This window comes from Panthera uncia (assembly GCF_023721935.1).
Source record: "Panthera uncia isolate 11264 chromosome C1 unlocalized genomic scaffold, Puncia_PCG_1.0 HiC_scaffold_4, whole genome shotgun sequence".
Lineage (NCBI taxonomy): Eukaryota > Metazoa > Chordata > Mammalia > Carnivora > Felidae > Panthera > Panthera uncia.
The window spans coordinates 33,839,769-33,861,518 of record NW_026057585.1 but is presented as its reverse complement, the minus strand read 5'-3'; the positions used below and the strand labels follow the sequence as shown (position 1 = coordinate 33,861,518).

Below are 21,750 nucleotides of genomic sequence, written 5' to 3'. Positions count from 1 at the left end.
AACACATGTGTTATCCACTCCACAAAGAGATGCCACAGAGTCAAAATTAGCAAAGTATATTTTAGAGTTATTTTTCCAGTAGAGAGACTAGATTTGCTTCGTACACCGTCTTTTCTCCTGCCCTCTGGATCCTATTTGTAAGTCAGTGGAGCCACAGCAAGGGTCCAGTAGGACCACAGGACACAACAAAGCTGTGTTCTGAGCAGGGTGGCAGGTGATGCAGGGGAAAGAATCCCAGACTGGAACTGGGAGTCTTAGCACCAGCTCTGCCATTAATTAACTAGATGATTCTGGGCAAGTGTCTGGATGGATCTCTCCTGTTTTAAAGTGGAACCATAGCTTCCAGCTCTTTTTTTTCCACCATAAATATTCTTTTTCATATGCTCTCTTTGGTGCACTGACTTCCGTACCTTAAAAACTTCATCTCCCCAAGCCACTGAATGTATGAAGTGAAAGCTACTTGGGTCTTTCTGTAGGCAAATGCACAATGCACTCATCTCCAGGAAGCCTTTGAAAACCGTAATGTTATTTGACCCTTCTTCCTCTCTGAAGTACTCATGGTTATAGGATGTGGCAATCCCTGGATCTCAGCCTATAGGTCCATGCTTTCATCTTCCTGCATAGCCCGATATCTGGGCCTCATTAAATCCCTGCCCTAAATAACTCATTCTTCAAAACAAGGCGCATTGTGAAGCATGACAATGATGTATGTGTCCTATGGATAGGACAGATTTATTTGTAACTTAACTTTATTGGTGGTGGGCAACACTTATCCACCTAATCTTATAAAGTGCAATTCAATTAAGCAAGTACCCAGACGCATTTGTTAGTGCTTTACGACGCTCAGATATTCTGCTCACATATTTGGAATCCACCCCTTTCACATGCCCAGTGCAAACATCCAAAGCTAAGCCATCATCATCTCTTCCCTGAATTACTTAAATGACTTCACTTGTGACATACTGTATTCCCTAAAGGTGGCTGGAGTAATATCTTCCACCCCACATAATTAATCTTTGTCGCTTCTGCAATGTGACCTTACTGCATAGATGGGGTTTATTCTACCCTCTTGGATCTGGTTGGGCTCTTTGACTGCTTTAACCAATGAATATCCAGGAAGCAATGCACTGTGGTGCTAGTTCCAACTGTGGCGATGACCAGAAGCTCTTACTTCATTTCTCTTAGAAATGAGCTTCCATGTAAGAAGCACAATGATCCTGAGACCAGCAGGCTGTGAGAAGCCCATACCACATTGACAGGCCCTAGAGGATAAGAAGACATGAGGAGAAAGAGAAAGGTCAGGGAGAATCTTCATGGGCATCACAGGTGCACGAAGAAACCACCTTGGAAGTAGATCGTCCAGCTCCAGTTGCTGATGTCTTGTGAATCAGAGATAAAATAGCCGTTTGAGTCCTTCCCAGATTTCCTGACCCATAAAATAGTGAGCAGACTAACTGGTTATTTTAAGGCCCTAAGTTTTGGGTGTTGTTTGTTGGATAGCATACATAACCCAAACATCATTGGTTTCCTGCAAAGATTCATTTTCCTTATGGGAACCAGAGTGATTCTTCAAAAATGTGAATCAGAACACGTCAACCCTTGGCTTAAAAGCTCTATGGCTGCCCATTACTCTTGAAATAACACTCAACTCCCTCCTTACTAAGTACACAGGCCCTAGACCATGCCTATTTCTTCCCACTCACCCCCGCCACAATCCCACTTGCCTTTTCCTCTTTGAACTAAGCCACATCAGTGCCTCTTCAGGGCCTCTGCACTAGCTGTTCCTCTGTCTCAAATGCCCCTCTTGCCTCAATGTCCCTTAATCTACACTTCTTTTTGTCATGCAGGTCTCAGCATAAATGTTACCTTCTCAGTGACCTTCCCTTGCCACCCAGTCTAAAGTAGTTCATTACAACAAGCAGTTTTATTTTCACCACGGCCCTGAGGCCCACCAGATATTACTTATTTACTATGTCTCCCCCTTCCAGAATAGCCTCTATGAGATGAGAGATTTTTGGCTTTTTCACCACTACAAAAGCATCACTTGATACTGTGCCTGGCATAAAGCAGATGTTCATTAATTTAGATTAATGCTGTCTTAAAACTGCATTATGTAGAAGGCACCCCTCCCTTAGCACAATGTCTTCTTCCTACCTCCCCTTGGGCTTTCCCCTAGGTTGTTCCTCATTCATCCGTCCTTCTATTCATACATCCAGTCAATAGACACCTGCCTGGCACCACTATATTCCACGTACAGCGCTATGGACTAGTTGATGAAGAAGCCTGGTTTCTTCACTTTGAGGACATACATGTAAGCAAAGATGAGTTAAGGTTAGGTTCAGCTGCAAATAAAAAGCTAAATAAAAAATGGCTTAAATAACACAAAGGTTTATTCCTCTGTCATGTGAAAAATCCAGGTAGGCTGTACAGGGCTGATGTGATGCCCTAAGTTTTCGGGGACCAAAGCTTCTGCTATCTTGTTCACCATGTGTGGCCTCCGTTCCCCAATTCACCTCACCTAGCTGCAAGGAAGGCTAGGAAGTGTAGTTCCTATCTTGGGTTGCCACGTCCCCAGCTAAAAATCAGAGATCCTATTACTACAGAGGGAAGAACTAGTAGTCTATACGACATAGCACAAAATACATTATAAGAAGTAGAATAGGGCACAGAGGATGGTTGAGGGGAAAGCTACCAACTCTCTGAAGCTGGGATGAGAGAGGTTTCTTGGAGGAGTGGTCATCTCAGTAGTTTCTTCAAAGATGCATAGGTCAGAAACTATTCAAAGGCCTTGGTGCTTGAGTTGGAAATTTCTGAAATAACCAGTGATACCTTTCTCATCTCAGCCATTAAGAGAAGTCAAAGACACCCACACTACCTGGGTTCAGAGTCTTATAGATCATTAGTGTTTGAAACAGCTTATATTCTTACTTTGGGTTCAGAAGTACCATGAAGAGGTTATCCATATTAATGTTCTCCAGAGAAACAGAATCAATAGGATATATGTATATGTGTGTGCACGCACACACACGCATCAAGAGAAAGAGAGATTTATTTTAAGAAATTGGCTCATGCGATTATGGGGGCTGGCAAGTCCAAAATCCTTAGGGGAAGCCAGTAGGCTGGAAACTCAGGTAAAAGTTAAATCCATAGGTCAGGCCAGGCAGGCTGGAAACAAGGCAGGGTTTCTATTGTGCAGTCTTGAGGCCAGATTCCTTCTTCTTTGGGAAACCTCAGTGTTTTGTCTTAAGGCTTTCAACTCATTAGATGAGGCCCACCCACATAATGAAGGGTAATCTGCTTTATTCAAAGTCAATCACATCTTTAAAATACCATTACAGCAACATTGAGACTGGTGTTTGACCAAACAAATGGGCATCATAGCCTAGCCAAGACGACACAGAAAATTAGCCATCATAGTACCTGTGTAGTAGACCCTTTTGGGGGCAAGAAGCTCATGTCCACTCTCTAAAATGGAATGAATGGGGCGCCTGGGTGGCTCAGTTGGTTAAGCAGCCGACTTCAGCTCGGGTCATGATCTCACAGTTTGTGAGTTCGAGCCCCGCGTCAGGCTCTGTGCTGACAGTTCGGAGCCTGGAGCCTGCTTCAGATTCTGTGTCTCCCTCTCTCTCTGTTCCTCCCCCACTTGCACTCTGTCTCTCTCTCAAAAATAAATAAAGATTAAAAAATAAATAAATAAAATGGAATGAATCTGAGCAGAGTCAGAAAAGGTAAAAGCTTTGCTAGTTGTACCCAAGACGTTCCCAGGCCTGTCGTTGTGCTTATGCATGAGTGGGGAAGGGCTCCAGCATTTGTTTGACATCAATCAGATTTGTGGGCTTCTCAGAAACACTCCTGGTACACTGACCGCAAGGTCCTTCCGGAACTGGCAGGATCTACTTTAGTCAAGATGGCTGCAGGGTGGGGGAATGGAGAGAGATCCTGATAAGACCTCTAGAGAAAAGCTTTCTGTAAATCTGTCTAGATACAGCAGGACACAATCCATCACTTGCACACACCCCGAGAGAGACAAAGAGCACTCCTTCTTCTGGCCCTTCGTGCAAATCCTCACTGTAGCACTGACACCACTATATTGTGACTCGTTCTTTAACTGCTCCCATGAGATTTTAAGCTCCTTGAAGGGTTTTGGTCAATGAATGAGTACCAACTAAGAATAAATTGGAAGGAGTATGAGAACTGTGTTCTAACATCTCCAGATCTTCGTGGAAAAGAGAAAGCAAGTTTGTTCTAAATCGCCCCAGGGCAGAATTCCCAAGCTGGTGGCTGGGGCAGGATTGGGCCAATAGACAACGTTTTGTTCAACTGGCACAGGGTTTATAAAAACTGAGCTTTGTTGCCAATATTTGAAAGCTGAGAAGTTTTTTTTAAGAAGTCCAAACTTCTGGCTTCTTTTGAAAAATTCGTAGATCTGCAGCAGTGGACTACAGTCTCTACATGGCAGCTTCTGCATGGTGAGAGCAGTGTTACAGCTTCCTCGGAGCGTGTGCTCTGCTGTTCACCAGCACAGACTGAGGAGAAGAGACACGTATGTGTACGTGTGCGGTTGGGGGAGGTGAAGGGCGGGGAAGAGATGATCTTTAAAAAACACAGGTTCTTTCTTTACTGGCACAACCCAGAATACTACTTGGAAGTGCTTAGAAAAGTAATGTTTAGCACGGGAACCGTGTTATAAGCACAGGAAAAATAGAGGCCACGTCATTCATTTCAGATGGCCATGGGGCTATAAACATGCCGTCACTTCCCAGCTTCCTTCTACGGTAACGGTCTGTGTATTTTTGAGTAGAAGTATACCCATTCCACGTAAAATATCATGTCACATTTTCCCACCGACACCGGATGAGTTGATCAGAGATATAGCCTGCATCCCGAACCTCTGCTGAATTTAACCAGCCATTTTTGTAGTGACCAAAGAGCCTTCCAAGGGGAATCACAACCCATAGCCAGGATTTTGGTCTACAATTTTTTTTTTAATGACTCAAAGTCCTTCCTTCAAGTGCTGTCACATAAATAATACTCATTTTTCAGAGACATTCAATAAACTCCAGAGAGACTGAGAACTTGTCTAAGTAGTTATAGTTAGCTAGCCAGTAGCAGAGTGGAAGGTGGACCTCAGAGGATTTATTCTTCAGGCTTATCTCTGACAGGGGCATTTGGACACAGGAAAGCACTTGGGTTACAGGGAAGCTGGGGCTGGTTCTTTGGTGTCAACGTGGCTCCTGGGAAGACTTGGGCCAATGGATTTTCTATAGGCGAGTCAGGATCGTCAGCATCCCACTGCAAGGATGACGCCCTTCTCCGGCAAACAGAGAATGATTCAGCATGTAAAAATTTGGATCTTCTGTTAAGGAGATTTGCTAGCTAAAAACAAAAACAAAAACAAAAAACAAAAAACAAAACGTTGCTCATTCATGGAGAGAGTTTAAATTCTGGGCTCATGAGCAAAACTTGAGAGAGGTCCTTCCTATATTCCAAATTAGTTTGTTCTTGGAAAGGAGCCTATGTCTTTAATTGACTTCTTGCATTCAGAATGATACTTAGCTATTTACAGTGTTCTCTTTAATGTCTGGGTTTTTTTTCTTAACAAAAGGAAGGCATACTTATGCAAGAACATTGTAAGAAATACAGACTGTCAAAAACGAAGGTCCCTAGGAAACATTCCCCTTTACACACATGCACGTGCACCCACGCACATGCATACACACATACTTTTAAGTGCATAATGTGTATTATTCACAGATTTGGGGGAGCGACTAACTTGCATTTATTAATATTATTATTATGAACAAAAAAGATTAGACTATATATAGAGCTTTACATTTACTATACCTTGAAAGTCAATTAATGTTGATATATGCAGTTCTCCCAAAATCGCTATAATTGCTTTATAGATTTTCCTTGTATTATTGATATGCCACAATCTATTTATTCATTTATTTATTTAAGTTTATTTATTTTGAGAGAGAGAGAAAGAGAGAGAGAGCCAGCATAAGCAGGGAGGGGCAGAGAAAGGGAGAGAGAGAATCCCAAGCAGGTTCCACGCTAACAGTGTGGAGCCAGACACAGGGCTGGATCCCAAGAACCGTGAGATCATTACCTGAGTGGAAATCAAGAGTCAGATGCTAGGGGGCACCTGGTTGTCTCTGTGGGTTGTGCAACCGACTTGGGCTCAGGTCATGATCTCATGGTTTGTGGGTTCAAGCCCCGTGTCAGGCTCTGTGCTGACAGCTCAGAGCCTGGAGCCTGCTTTGGATTCTGTGTCTCCCTCTCTCTCTGCCTCTCCCCTGCTGGTGCTGTCTCTCAAAAATAAATAAATGTAAAAAAAAAAAAAAAAAAAAAAAAAAAGAGTCAGATGCTTAACCGACTGAGCCACTCAGGCGCCCCTGGTGTGCCATAATTCATTTTCAAGTTTTCTCTCTCTCATTTGACCAGGAAAGGAAATCCCCTGTTGCCATTCTAACCTGAGGGATTGCATCAGGACTGGCTTCAGCCAACTTGAGTCTCATTCCCTTATCAGTGATAGGTCCTAATTGGTGATCCTCAAGGAGAAATCCTGTGGGGGTAGGGAAAGGTTCTGAGAAAAGGGCCTTTGATAATAAAAAGAGACTGGGAGAGGAAATGCCTTTCGTCTTTCCTGGGCATAACTTGTCTCCAGCCCAGGCAGGAGGCATCACTGACACACTGAAGATGACAAAGCAGAAAGGTGAAAAGCCCCTGAGTCTCTAAAGAGATCACTAAGCTGCTGAATCACCCAGCGCTGGGCTCACCTGAAATGCAGACCTCTTGCTTGGTGTGATGATAAACCTCCTACTGTTTAAGCTGGTTCTGTTAAGCCAAATGTTACTTACAGCTAAAAGCATCCTAACTGATGATTTTATACTTGGCCCTTTTTGATGTCTGTAAGTTTTATAAATAATGTAGCAATAACCATTTCCAAAGGAGAAGAAAGTACTTTTAGATGTGAATGAATAAACCAACAAACAAATATTTGGCAGGAATATAACTCAGTTATTAACATTCACTGGGGCACCTGGGTGGCTCAGTCGGTTAAGCCACCGACTTCGGCTCAGGTCATGATCTCGCGGTCCGCAGGTTCGAGCCCCGCGTCGGGCTCTGTGCTGACAGCTCAGAGCCTGGAGCCTGTTTCGAATTCTGTGTCTCCCTCTCTCTCTGACCCTCCCCCGTTCATGCTCTGTCTCTCTCTGTCTCAAAAATAAATAAACGTTAAAAAAAATTAAAAACAAAAACAAAAACATGCACTTGATTGGCTATGGGTCAGCTAGACATGGGTAACAAAAAGGAAATAATGACACAGGGTCCCTGGTCTCAAGGGTAGCACATCTAGCAGAGATAGTAATATATATAAGTAATTCTAGTGCACTGTAACTGTGCCAGAAACTTAGGAATATGAGAGTTCAGAGGGTAGTCAGAAAAAGCTTCACAGAGGACACAGTATCTGAACAGAGTTTTGAAGGATGAATAGGAGGCTGTTTGGAATTACGTCCCAAGTTGAAAAATACCGAAGTATTCAAAGCCTACGAATACTATCAGAGTCAGCAAATGTACAGCCTCAGACAAGACCTGAGCACTAAAAGCCATTTTGCGTCTTCACTTTTGCACTTGTGGCTGAGAAGAGGAAAAGCAGCCCTCAGTAGGGACCTACAGGAGACCTGTCCTGGCGATGGGGACACACCTGTCCCTTCCATGGGTGTTACCTTTGGAAATCCCCCACCCGCACAGTAATAAGAGCTGCCAGCCTGCACAGGGTGAGGTAGCACTGACATCACCAGATATGAGCTGGAAACGGTGAAGTGCACCATACCCCCAGGAGACAAAAGCGGTCTGTTTCCCCCACACAACAGCCTCCATATGACAGGATAACCTCAGGCTGACAGGACCTAGCCTGGGCCTGACCCACCAGTGGGTCACCCAAGGCAGCCCCAGTGACTACTTGGACCCGGTGGCAAAGGCAAAAAGCCCAGAGAGAAGCGACCTGGAAAACTTGGTTACTGCCATCTGATGCTCTTGTGTTTGCGCCACAGGTCAGATTCCGGTAGGAGGCCAGTCCCTTAATGGCTTCCGGTTCCTCCTAGAATAATGCTCATCCTTACCACTAGCTGCGCAGTCTTCTTGTCCAGGATTTTAAAGGCTGTGGTAATGTGACATGCAAGCAAAAGGCCACAGGGACAGCTCCATGCTGGCTCCATAACCTCATCTATTCCTCCGGACACGAAAGAACTGTCATAATTGCACTCACAATCAAAGTGAATGTCGAGAAAAGGCATTAACAGCCAGGAGTCCTCACATTCTGTATAGGCAAGTGTGAGTAAGTAATTCATGGTCTTTCTGTGCTGCATCAATGAATTAGAGGATTTGGATTTTTTTATTATGTCGATGCGTTTGGTCTAAAGCATGCTGGGTATTTGCATATGCACCAAGGGACTTCTTGAACCCCCCCCCCCCCCCCATGCAGTCATCTTCCCTGTCATCTCCCTAGAAGCTGTACATTCTCTACAATCTCAAAAGAAACTAGGTCTCTTGGCATGTTGTGGGAACACAGCTATTGAAATAAATGGAACATGGCAAGTGTACAGGGCCAGCAACAGGAGCCACTGCTTTTTTTTTTTTTTTTTTTTTGGGTGAGGAATGGTGACGCCAAAAAAAGAAAGGGAAGAAATCCCCTGTAACATTAGATAGACTGTAAGAAACTGTTCTGAATTTGGGCCAAAAAATCAAGATTAGCAGTCACACTGAAGTGTTTTTGTATTGCATTTTTGGCCTCAGTAACAGAAATTCATTCATTGACCTATATCTGCACACACACTTATATCTGTCTGTTGCACACACACACACAGCCTTGTGGTTTATAATTCCTGTTTTGTTATAGGTCAGGTGTTGTGGTGGGTCCCGGAGGGTACAGTTCACTAAGGACTTGCATCTACGAATCACGGGATCAAGAAGAGTGTCCTCATTCCTCAAGGGCTGCTACTAACACCTGTCTCTGCTACTTTGCTCCTCTGGTTTTCCTGCGACCTGCATGCAAGGGAATCGGGGCTAGGCTGCTACACACCTGATTCCCAGAATGGAGGGAGGGCAAGCCCACTCCAGCCCAGCTTCCCTGGAGAACCATGGAAAAGGGGCATTATTTTAAACTTATGATATTCATTCTCTGCAAAGGGAAATCCACGAGGTATACTCACACAGGGGCCCAATTTTATTCTTCAACTATCAAACTCCACTTGGGAGTCCTGTGGTATTAAACCATTACTTAGCGCTTTCACGTACCCTATATCATCTAAGACATGGATGACTGCAAGACACAACATCATTTTACATACCTCTAAGAAAAACCCAGCCAATTATGGCCAACTATGTCACAGTTGAATGGTTGCAGTAAAATGTATCTTGATTACAGAGCTGTTAAAGGGTATAAATATGTACATTCTAGAATCGATGATATCCAAGGGCTTGTCTAACTAGCCTTAGTTCTAGTGTAGTGTGTGAGTTCTCAGTGGGCAGGAACACATCTTTCTTCAAGATTTGTTTAAATGTTTATTTATTTGAGAGAGAGAGAGGGAGAGTGGGGGCAGGTCAAAGAGAGAAGGGGAGAGAGGATCTGAAGTAGGCTCTGTGCTGACAGCAGACAGCACGACGCGGGGCTCAAACTCAAGAACTGCAAGATCATGACCTGAGCCAGAGTCAGACGCTTAACTGACTGAGCCACCCACATGCCCCAACAGGAACACATCTTATAGTCCTTCTCTACTTTGCTGTGTCTAGCACAGTGTCATGCACATAGAAAGTGCACAATAAACTTGATAATAAATGAATGATGATAATGAATGAATGAATGAATGAATGAATGAATTGACTAGCTGAGACAAATTCTATGTCCCCCTTACAGCATTCAGTCAGCCCACTTGAATAGAGGTAAGAAGGTCCAGATTGGGTCTGCTTCTTCCTATTACACCCAACTTTGGAAACAGTCAGACTCAACGAGCAGACGTGGAGGGGGAGACTTTAGCACTTACAGCACTTACTTAAGATCCGATCACCTTAAGCCCTGGTCAAGGAGCTGCTGGCCAGACACGCTGTGACGCCAGGCTCCTTGGGGACCTATTTATGTTTCTCCTGAAAACCGGTGTGTAATATCAAACTTCTGAAAATAAAATCACAGTTTAAGTGGACTATGGGAGCTGGCTACTTAGAGGAGCCTGCTGGCAAGTTCTCTCTTGTAAAGTCAATAACCAGCCCAGATTTATCTATTTTATGACTTTGTATTTTTCTGTATCGCGTTCCCGTAGAGCAAGGCACACCCTTATATTGAGTTTCCCCACAGTAGAGTCTTTGTGCTGGGTCAGTAGCTCGAAGCGTTTTTGCTACAACGGGCCTCTTTCCCTTGAGGGTTCCTGGTCTGCTCGGGCGGTCCCAGTTAGACCAATCCCCTCCCCCAGAGGCCAGGGCTTCGCTGCAGTGGATGGAGCAAATGGAAATCACATTTTCCTTTGTTTTGTTTACTTTAGAATGAAGTTACTTCTGACCAGAGAGTTGCATTCCAACTTTAGAGACATGGGTCACAATGATAACACAGGCATGAACCCTGCACAGAACACAGCACATGTGAGCATGCCACATGTGTGCAGAGGGAGAGGAATGGGCTTCATACCTTCGACCCCTGTGTACTAAGCATCTGAGACATTCCAGGTTCTGTGTTACTTCTTTCGGGGAACAAAGAGATGAACAAGATGCAGCCCCTGGCCTCACGGTCTAGTTACAGTAAGCTGTGCTGAAAAACAATGCAGGTGTGAGGCTGCCTCAGCCTCAGAGAGTTGGAGAAGGTTTTACGTGGAGTACAATCTGGAAGTCAGGTCTTGGTAGAAAAGGGGAAGGGAAAAAAAAATTAAAAAAAAAACAAAAAAGAAAAGGGGAAGGGAGAAAGGGCAAGCTGAGTAGTGAGAACAGCACATGCAAAGGCACGGGTGTGCAAGACCGTGGGAACCGAAGAAACTGTCGGTCAGAGGGCACTCTGCAAGTATCTCCTTTTATTCCCATCCAAAGCCAGTGACACTAAGGTGAAAGACATCCCTGGACTGGATCCATAATCGCAAGGCCTCCAGGCAATCCTAAACTTGACTTCCCACATCTCCTGTTTCCCACAGACCTATGAACCTCTAGTCCCGGTGCTGTTGGTGCCACAGGGCCCACAGGACCCACCGATGGGAAATCGGACCCACATTCTTGAAAAGACCATCTCCTCTACAGTTTTGTAGGCTAAACGGTGGGAGAAGCAGGAGAGAGCCAGTTAGGTTCTTCAATGGTGGTTCTGGAACGAGGCTGTACTACCCAGTCAGAAATGCCAGATGGCTTCCTTATACTTGCTTAGTTCTCTTCACTTGTACATCCTAAACTGTCACATGCTTGCGAAATCTGCAGGCTCATATTTGCCTGACCTGCTCCTCTGAGTCTCCCCCCAGGGTGTGATAAATAATCCCCGGAAAACACAAGTTCTCATAATCCCTTCAAAGTGGTGAGAGACATCAGAGGCAGCGGCTATGGGTTTCTGAGGCTTGAATTCTCACATTCCTAATCTCTGGGCACAGTCTCCTGTCATCGCTGGCGGACAATTCTCCCCCTCCTTAATGGTGGGCATGTACCATCTGTTTTACTTAATACTATTCAGTCAGACTAAAAATGACAGAACTCCAGAGGTGAACTGGGGGACCCTACACTTGGGAGCGACTTGGAGGTTCCTGGCTCCACCTACCCCCAGAACCCTTTCCCCACATCCTTGGCAAGGAGTGACCCATGCTTTTCTCACTCACAGAGGTGGTATCCGCTCTGCCTCCTTCTGTAGTTCATGCTCCAGAAGTGTGAGCTGTTCTTCTGAATACTAATGTGAAATCCTTCTCCCTATAACTTTTAAATTTTTTTTTTTCAACATTTTTTATTTATTTTTGGGACAGAGAGAGACAGAGCATGAACGGGGGAGGGGCAGAGAGAGAGGGAGACACAGAATCGGAAACAGGCTCCAGGCTCCGAGCCATCAGCCCAGAGCCTGACGCGGGGCTCGAACTCACGGACCGCGAGATCGTGACCTGGCTGAAGTCGGACGCTTAACCGACTGCGCCACCCAGGCGCCCCTCCCTATAACTTTTAGTAACGGTTAATGGTTGTCCTCCTGGCAGTCCTCGGAATGAATGTGGTCCTCTTCTACACGTCATATTTAGGTCCTCTCAATTATGTGCTCCATCCCTACCTGCATTCCCAGCCTTTCTTTTCTTCTATTTGTTCCTTTGTTTGTTTTTTGTTTTTCCCTTAAACATTTACAGTGGGTACCATTATTCCTCACATGGTCTAATCTTCAGGCCTTCATTCTCTAGTTGCTTGCTTCCAGATACACTTGAGTTTGTCAAGATTCCTCTAAAAAGGGGATATTGGTGGATTCACAGAGCCCTCTAGATCTCTCCTGAGTGCCAAGGCCAGGAAGCCTATCAGCTCCCTTCAGGAATCTAAGTGCACTTTTATTCACAAATCCACTTTCCCTACTAAATAGTGAGCACTTCTTCCCTAGCCTTTCCAGCCCCCAGCACAAGTGCAGACAAGTTTCAGAATCCGAGAGACAACATGAAATAGGAGAATTGGGTCTTCACTTGCTTAGTATCCCCACACACCAGCGCAGAGCCTGGTAACCAGGCTGTAATAACTGTATGGTCCATCAGCCGATTCACTGGTTTAATGAAAGCAGGCTAAGCTTGCATTTAATTTCTAGGCAGTATGTCAACACTTATTAATATAATAATTTTTAACTGACATCTTAAGGTCTCTTCAGATGACCTTCTGTAAGGATAACCCACCACTTCTACTTGTGTTACTGCCTTTCCTTAATGTAAATTTAGGCTTTGGCATTTGCATAACTCTTCCAAAATTTGATGGCTTAAAACAACAAGGACTTATTATTTGTCACAATTTTGTTTGTTGGCTAGGTGTAGCTGGGTGGTTATTCATGCAGTGACTCACTGAGCCAGGAGCTTGGGTGGGGGCTGAAACGTCCAAGATGGGCTCTCATCTTGTGGCTTCCCCATTGTTCAGTTGTTTAGACTGAGCTTCCTTACAGTCAAACAGTTGGCTTCTAAGAGGAGATGTTCCAAGAGGATGGTCCTGATGTGCAAGCACCTATTAAGCCCACTAGTACTTCAGACTCACTAATGTCGCACTGGCCAAAACAAGTCACATGGTCAAACCCAGAGTCAATGTGGGAGAGAACTGCACCTCCTTGGGTACCAGGAGGTGATTCACTGGGGGCCACCAGTGAATCCGTAGTCTTACAGTCTATTATATTTATCCTTATTAAGTTTCATTGTTACACTTTTGAGAGGGAGTTCTTTTTTTTTTCATGGCTTTACAAATTCGGACTTTTTCTGGATACAGGCAATGAGGAGGAGGAGGAAGAGGAGGACACATCATTTATTGTCTATTGTGTGCCAGGTTATTCTTTACAAATTTATGATTCCCGAAAAACAGCCCAAGGACAGAATTATTATTTTCATTTTAGAGATAAGGAAAATGAGGTTCAGAGAATCTCAATAACTTCCTCAAGGTTTCACATTTAATTGAAGATAAAATTTCAAGGTAGGTTTCTAATTCCGAAGCATGTGTTTTCTTTTGTTGTTGTTGTTGCCGTTTTTTTTTTTTTTTTTTTTTTTTTTTACCACTGTACGATGCTGTTTCTCAAAGTCTGCACTTTTGACTCAGTGAAATATATAATTCCCTGCAAAAAATGATTTTCAAATTCTAATAAAGAACCCAAGAAGTCAGAAAATGCAAAATAACTTTTCTTTCTCTAGAGTTCCTTAAATGTTTAAATCTCATTTTGTCCCAGAGTATTTCGGTGTCTACACACACACACACACACACACACACACATTCCCCTGAGAATTGAAGGAGCCCTAAAGTGCTGATCATACGGTAAGGCTGGGATGTTTAAATATCTGAATGAAGGTTTTGATAAGATTCTATATACATGGTTATAAGGCAGGGTTCCTACACAAGAAAGCTGAGATTGAACTTGAAGTCAATCTTAACCCCATCCATACTGTCTGAACTGGCCTCCAAGTAGAGAACTATGCTTTTTTCTTTATCTACTCTGGTAAATTATTAAAGGGCTCTTCTGCCCAAGGGGAGATCATTAACTACCTGGGAGGTTGTGGAAGGCATCTGGCAGGTGCAGCAAGGAGAACCAGGGCAGCTCCAGTGAGGATGCAGAGGTGGGCTTCCTGAGGCAGCTTCCGCTGGTCAGCCAGAATGAGGGAAAGACCACCATGGGGGCAGGAGGAGATGGGGATGGGCCAGTGGGCAAGAAAGGAGGCAAGAATGGGATGGGGAAGAGGACCTCCCTTGTCTAGCTTGCAAATGGATTTTAAACTCATTAGGTAATAAAGATCCCATTTGCTTGATTGAAAATGTGCCATATGTACCTGCATTTGCCCACACTTTTTCCTTCCTCTCATGGAGAGTGCAACTATGAGGTGACAGCCTCGTTAATTGCAAAAATAGAGGCTGGGGCAAGTGCCAGATTGGTCACTGGAGAAATGTTTATGTAGATGACACAGAAGAGCAGAAGTGGCTGGGAATCATAGGACCTCAGCTAACCTCTTTACCAGCCCAATCTCCTCATGTCACAGCTGAGGTGAGACTTCTAAGACAGGGCTTTTCCCTTGGCATTGGTGCTGTTGCCAATCTCCGTAGGTTTAATGAATGTTGTGGGGAAACAGTTGAAAGCACTTCTCCCAAGGAATCAGGGACTAGAGCATCTAAATCTTGGCCTTTAGGCCAAGGACTCACAGCCTACTTAGTTTGATGCTCTCATTCCATCCTTCAATGACTGGTCCTCTTGGAAAGGGGTGCAGCTGTTAAGGGAATTCTCGTGCCTGTGATCTACTCTCTCAGCTTTTCCATCCACAGGATGGGCTCCAGGTACAACCTTTTTACTCCTTTCCTGCTCAAAAGATCTTGGAAGGCTTCCTGAAGTACCACGTGGTTCATCTTGAGTCATTCTCCACGACTCACTTGTGTGGTATCACTTGTGCAGCTTCTGGATGCTCTGTTCCCCCGAAATGTGCACACAAAGAAATGACCCGTCTTTTTAAAATTTTGTTTATTTAAGTTTATTTATTCATTTTGAGAGGGACAGAGAGAGTGTGCAAGTGGGGGAGGGGCACAGAGGATCCAAAGCAGGCTTGTACTGATAGCAGAGAGCTGGACACAGGGCTCGAACCCACAAACCACGAGATCATGACCTGAGTCAAAGTCAGAAGCTTAACCAACTGAGCCACCCAGACACCCCCAAATCACCTCTTTTTTTAATTTAGTGGATGATAGTTTGTACACCATACTAACTAGGGGGTTAAACTTGGTATGGAAAGGGATGGAAGAGAAAGATTTGTCCATGATTATTGTGCATATTTCCCACTGAGAACAAAATCAGGGGTTAAAGGTCCCTGCACTTTGGGAAGTGACCATCTGTGGGAGAGGTAGATCAAAACAAATCGTTTTAATTCATGAGGAATGTGAGGTGTGAAAGGTCACACTGCATGGTCAAGGCCAGAGATGGGACTAGAACCCACATCTCCCACCTCCCAGGACAGGACTTTTTCCTCAACCGTGGAGCTGCCACCAAGCTCAGTATGTGTGACTATATATAGGGTAGACATGTTGAAAGCCATTTCCTCTAGGCACCAGGAGTTCGGGGCTGAGAGGTACACACAAAGCCCTGTGGAGCCAGACCGCACAGCCTCTACTTCTGCCTGGAGCAGTCAGAGGAGGCAACACATCAGCTGAGCCTTTGAGGACAAGCTGACAAGAGCTTAGGGAAAGGCATGCCAGGCAGAGGGAACAAACAGCCTGGGCAAAAGCGAGGAGGTGCTCTGGACAGCCTTGGGCTGCTCTGGCTAATGATCTTCAGCCCCACACAGTGCAGATAGGAACCAGGTGCACAGTGTCTCCCCTCACGTTCTACCATGTGGGAGGGCCTCCCAAGGATGTCCAGAGAGCTCTGCCTCAGGTTCTTATTGTCTGAGGTCACTGAGCCTCCTGAAAGTATTTCAGGAATGTGGAGGCCTGACTCACTTCTCTTCCTTGAGTTCACAGTCTGAAGTTCATAAAATCGCTTTCCCCTTTAGTCATTCTTATTCAAACATCGGCCCACATGCTTCACAGATGGAGCTGGCAGGAAGAATACGGGGACAGATTTTTTGCCCAGGATGTGAAAGGAGATCAAGGGAAGATCATTCATCAAGGGCCAAGCCCCTTTGGCAGGGGCCATCTAAATGCACAGAGAATAGCCTGCTTTGTCAGAAAGTAAAGATCCTGAACAGAAAGGAAGCCATGGGTGCTTTTGTCTCTGTGCCTCGGTTTCCTCATATGTAAACAGGGACAATAACCACACCTACTTCAGAGAGTCATGATGAAGGGCTAGATGAATTAATCCACGTAAAGTACTTAGAACACTGCCAACACACAATAGGCACTTGATAAATACCAGTTTATTATTGCTACTATTGCTCATGGTAGGCAAAGAGTGAGTTTTCAAAACAAGGTGATGGGGGACAGAGGAAGTCTTCCTGGAATAGGACTGTATGAGCTAAACCTGAAAGGAAGGCGTCTTCTCCAGTGTATAGAGTTGTCTGGATGAAGAGGACTTGGGACATGATAAACATACAGTGGAAGGGCAGTGCCAAGACTTGGAAGAGAAGGAACTCAAGTGTTGCACCTGGCCAGATGCCAAAGACAAAGTTTCAACTACAGTACTTCTCCAGGATGGAAACGGGTATCAAAATGCGCTGAGAATAAACAGCGGACAGAGAAGAGACATCTGGAGCATGAGCATTTGGGCATACAAATAGTCCTGTGCCAAGTTCCAAATTGGTTGTCCACCTTATTTTTCCCGCTGCCATGTAGGCAATGAAATTTATCAGCAAGGCAAGCCAAGCACAGATCAGATGCTCTGTTTTCCTCTTTTCTGATTCCAGTTCCATCTAGAGGACTGAAAACGTCAGGAGACTTCCAGATAAAAACTCCCACCAACACTGCCTGGGAGCTGGAACACATCACCAGTTGCCTTGATTCAAAGAGTTGAGTCCAAGCAGTCTTTCCATTGCTGGAATTCTGTTTGCACCAGGTGAACCTCTTTCTGTCTTTCAGAACACTCTTCAGGGAAACGCTCACTCTCACTTTTTTTTTTTTAAGTTTATTTTTATTTATTTTCAGAGGGAGAGAGAGAGAGAAAGCGAAGGGGGGGGGGGCAGGGAGAGAGGGAGACAGAATTCCAGGCATGCTCTGTGCTATCAGCACAGAGCCCGACTCGAGGTTCAAACTCATGAACTGTGAGATCATGACCTGAGCTGAAGTCAAGAGTCTCATGCATAACTGACTGAACCACCCAGGCACCCCAGGGAACTCTCACTCCTGCCCAACTTCAATAAGGCACTGGGCCCCCGAGTGAGCCACAGGGAAGGAAAGCACTCAGCCCTGTGAGACCTTGAGGATGTCTGGCCAGCACGGTGCTTGATTTCTTCCTTCTACTTCAGCCTGTCAGTCCTCCTCTTTGCCTCTCCTCTTCCACTCAGTTGGAAAAGGCAGGCACCTGCCTCCGTGTGAGTCTGTCACTGCTGTGACCACAAGGTAAGAATCCTCCATGAATTTGGAAGCCTTTTTTTTTTTTTTTAAGTAAAAATACTCCCAATGGAAGAGATGATTCAAGGATTTCACTGAAAGGCACTGAAGAATAGTATTCCCTGTTCAAAGAAAAAGATGGCTGAATAGATAAGAGAAGGCCACATCTGCCCTATTTTCAGACCAATGAGCAGATACAAATTACATGACTCTCTCATTTCATGAAAAGAAACTGGAGAGTTGAGACGAGGTGATTCTTGAAAGAAGAAAGGTTATTAGATTCCTTACTATTAATCATTAAAATTTCTTAATTTTTTATTAACCAGCTTTAAAAAAATAATAAAATACATGCTTATGGCAAATAATTCAGTGTAGAAGGAAATGAGGTGAAAAGTACAATTCCTTTTCTCCACTCCACACCATCCTCCCCATACCTTCCTGAGACCCACTCCTCAGCAGAAACCACTCTTAACAGTTTAATCCCCATTTTTCCAGAATTTTCTATGTGGATTCCAATCTCCTCTCATACTACTTTCCACCTTATACAAGAGGCCTTCAAACTTGGGATCTTGTGATAGTCTACTTCCCCCTTGTCAGTTAAGCTCTTCTAGTCTTTGGAAAGCTGGCTCCTTCAGTATTCTGCTAATGTCTGCTCAGAATTGTCACCTACCCAGAGAGATTTCCTGTGACCTCTCTAGTTAAACAGGAATCCTGTCACCACCACCATCCTGCCCCAACAGTCTATGCTCACCACTGTCTACCTAACCCTTAGCACAATGAAGGTATTTGAAAGATATGTGATGGATGCAAGCAGGCACGTTAGGGGCACCTGTGTGCGAACGTACAGATTGTTCCCCAAAATATAAACGGGATGGTAGGCATAACACAGAGAATCCTGCCACAAATGATGATGATGATAATAATAACATTTCTTAAGCACTTATGTCGCAAGGACTATTCTAAGCTTTTTACATGTATTCTTTCACGTGGTTCTTACAACCACCCCATAAGATAGGCACTAATGCTATCTCAGAATAGGAAACTAAGAGATGGAGTCACAGGGAGGTAACTTCTTAAGGTCACACAGCTTGCAAATGACTGAGTCAGCACATATAAATTTACCTTCATTTAAAAATGACTGTTTAGCCTTAATTAATATATTTTTCAATTTTAATACACACAACATAGAATTTACCGTTTTGGCCATTTTAAAAAGGTCTATTTATTTATTTTGAAAGTAAGAGAGAGCACCAGTCAGGGAGGGGCAGAGAGGGGGAGAGACAGAGAATCCCAAGCAGGCTTCATGCTGACAGCGCAGGGCCCGACTCGGGGCTCGATCCCATGAACCGTAAGATCATGACCTGAGCCAAAACCAACACTCAGATGCTTAACCGACTGAGCCACCCAAGTGCCCCCAGTCATTTTTAAGTATACAGTTCAGTTGCATTAAGTACATTCACCTTCTTGTGCAACCGCCACCACCATCCATCTCCAGAACTTTTTTTCATCTTCCCAAACCGAAACTCTGGACCCATTAAACAAAAACTCTTCATCCCCTCCTCCTTCCAGCCCCTGGCAACCACCATTCTATTTTCTGTCTCTATGAATTGGATTACTCTAAAGTTCCTCATTTCAGTGAAATCATACAGCACGTGTAACTTCTGTGGCTTATTTCACTTAGCATAATGGCTTCTTTAATATTTTAATGAGTAATTTTCAATTCTATTTTAATGTTATACTCATACTCATTGTGTACAAAAAGGCACAAAAAGACATGGAGTAAAAAGCAAATTCTCCTCCTACGTCTGTCTCCAGGCACCACAGGGCAGCTGCTCTTCCCAGTATCCTTCCAAACACAATTATGCCTACATGCATTTTGTACACCATGAATAGCATATTCTACATATTGCTGTTTTGCGTATTTCCCACTTAACTATATACCTTAGAGATAGTTTCACGTCACTGTACATAGACATGTTTCTTAGTAAATTCTGTTTATTGAAATATAATGTACATACACAAAAGTGTATATACTGTAAGCTTACAGCTAGATAAATTTTTACAAACTGAGCACACCTGGATAACTAGCACCCTGATCAAGAAATGGAACATTACCAGTTCCCTGGAAATCCTTCTCCGGCTCCTTTCCAGACACTACTCATCCCCTCACCGAGGGTATCCGCTTTTCTGGGTTCTAAACAGACTAGGTTCATCTGTTTATGGAGGTTTTATGAAAAGCATCAGACTGCACATACTCTTGTGTCTGGCTCATTCCATGCCCCCTTATGCTGGTGAGACTCATCCATGTCACTGAACTGCAGCTGATATGGAACAATATCCTTGAATAAGTTAAAGGCCTGCTGCTGCTGCCGAGACGGTCCCCGCTGCTTGGAGGTCTTGTGTGTGAATGCACAGTCTCTCTAGCTCTCCCTTACGACCCTTGAATTCCTCTCAGTGGCTTTGTAAATGCCTTAAAGAGTCCGCAGCTAGCCAAAATTCACCTCCAGCTGAAGAAGTGATGAAAACCAGCAGCCTCGTGTCGAGGTCTGTGCAGAAAGTTGCATCGGAACGAGCGGAGGGGAGAAAGGCCCAGGAGCCCTGCCCTCTGATCAGCATCTCTGCAGCCACAGCTCGGTAAGGCATGCTTTTTGAGGCCTCCTTCACTCAGCCAAGAACTCAAATCTCGAATTCCCCAAACATGAGGAATCATGACAAAGCACTGGTTTGCATTCCCTTTGCAAATGTTACTTCTAAAGTGGAGTCAAAACTACTTCCAAGTAAAGAGCTAAGCAGCTTTAACTAATATCAGCAAAGGGCCTAAGAAAAGAGATGTAGCTAATGTATACCATCTGTTTGTTTGCGCTCTTATGCCCTACGATTCAGGGCAAAATACCAGTTTGGGAAAGGAAATGTCACATACAAGGTAGGAACAACATACCAACGGGGCAAAATTGGACGCACTGTTCAGCTTGGGTTGCCCACTTACGAATTTGAAATCCCTGTCAAATCAGTCCCCCACCTCCCCCCATCCTTAGTTTGGCAATGACCTGAGTATCTATTTCCAGATATGAGCTGTTAAGCAGCAGAACCAATCGGCACATTCGCGTGGGGCTAATCATCACTGCCCTGAGTGGCTCAGGAGGCAACATGCAGGACTGCATTCTTGTGGTTCGCCTTTCCAGAAAGGCCTTTCCCAAGCACCACATGCTGCCTGCAGTGGGTCCAGCAGAAGAGGGGGAGGAAAGGATGTGCCCTATGGCAGACTCCCGATCTCATTTAGTCATTTTAGCAGCAAAAATTTACTCAAAACTCAAGATAATCCAGAAATCATCCCCTGGCTTTCACTTAGAACATGGAAGGAGAGAAAGAGAGAATAAGCATATAAAAGAAGAGTAAAGAGCTTATGGGAGAAGTTGAAAACAAACCTTATCCAAGTCCAGAAAGAATATTCCATTTAATTTCTTCGTAAAGATTTTCTTTGCTGAGTAAGAGTACTGTATAAGGCATGTTTCCAGTGACTTTTCAGTCTGGTACTTATTGAAAGGTGCTATATACCCACTGCAGACAAAGGGGAAAGGTACAAAGGAGGACCACATACTCCCTCAGCTAGTTAAGGACAAAGGACGGTCCGCCAGGGCCAGAGTCAACTTTTAGTCTATATCACCAGGGGCTGCTGTTTCTCTGGCCCAGGGGCCAGGGGAGGCCACTCCCGAATAACTACCTACCACTCTGTTTGGCTGTATTCCACATTCCTTCCTGGAAACTTCTCTAAAAAAAGAGAATAGAGATGAGAAATGCCCACAGGGAAAGTTTTCTTAGGGGCCTACAAGCTCAACTGGCTGGAATCTGAAGAGGGCAAAAAATGGAATGTTCACCCCGAATGATTGAACAGAAGATAAGCAAACAGCAGGTGACAGAGCAAACACACAAGAAATATGATCTACCTACCCTAGGAAGGACTCTGGTTCTTGAATTCATCTTGAAATGGGAGGAGGTTCTTACTGACTCCGTGGTTTTGAACCCAAGTCTGAGCAAAAGCTGCACTCTTGATTCTAGAAAGAACAG

General features: G+C 44.5%; 1 protein-coding gene across 1 annotated transcript in view; it reads right to left on the bottom strand.

Moving 5' to 3' along the window:
• Positions 1–4,794: 4,794 nt before the first annotated feature.
• ZNHIT6 (zinc finger HIT-type containing 6) overlaps positions 4,795–21,750 on the bottom strand; it is a 105,270-nt gene continuing 88,314 nt past the window's right edge. The window contains exon 10 of the mRNA XM_049618477.1: positions 4,795–5,376. Coding sequence (XP_049474434.1) covers positions 5,360–5,376 — 17 coding nt within the window. The 3' untranslated portion in view covers positions 4,795–5,359. The remainder of the gene's footprint in view (positions 5,377–21,750) is intronic.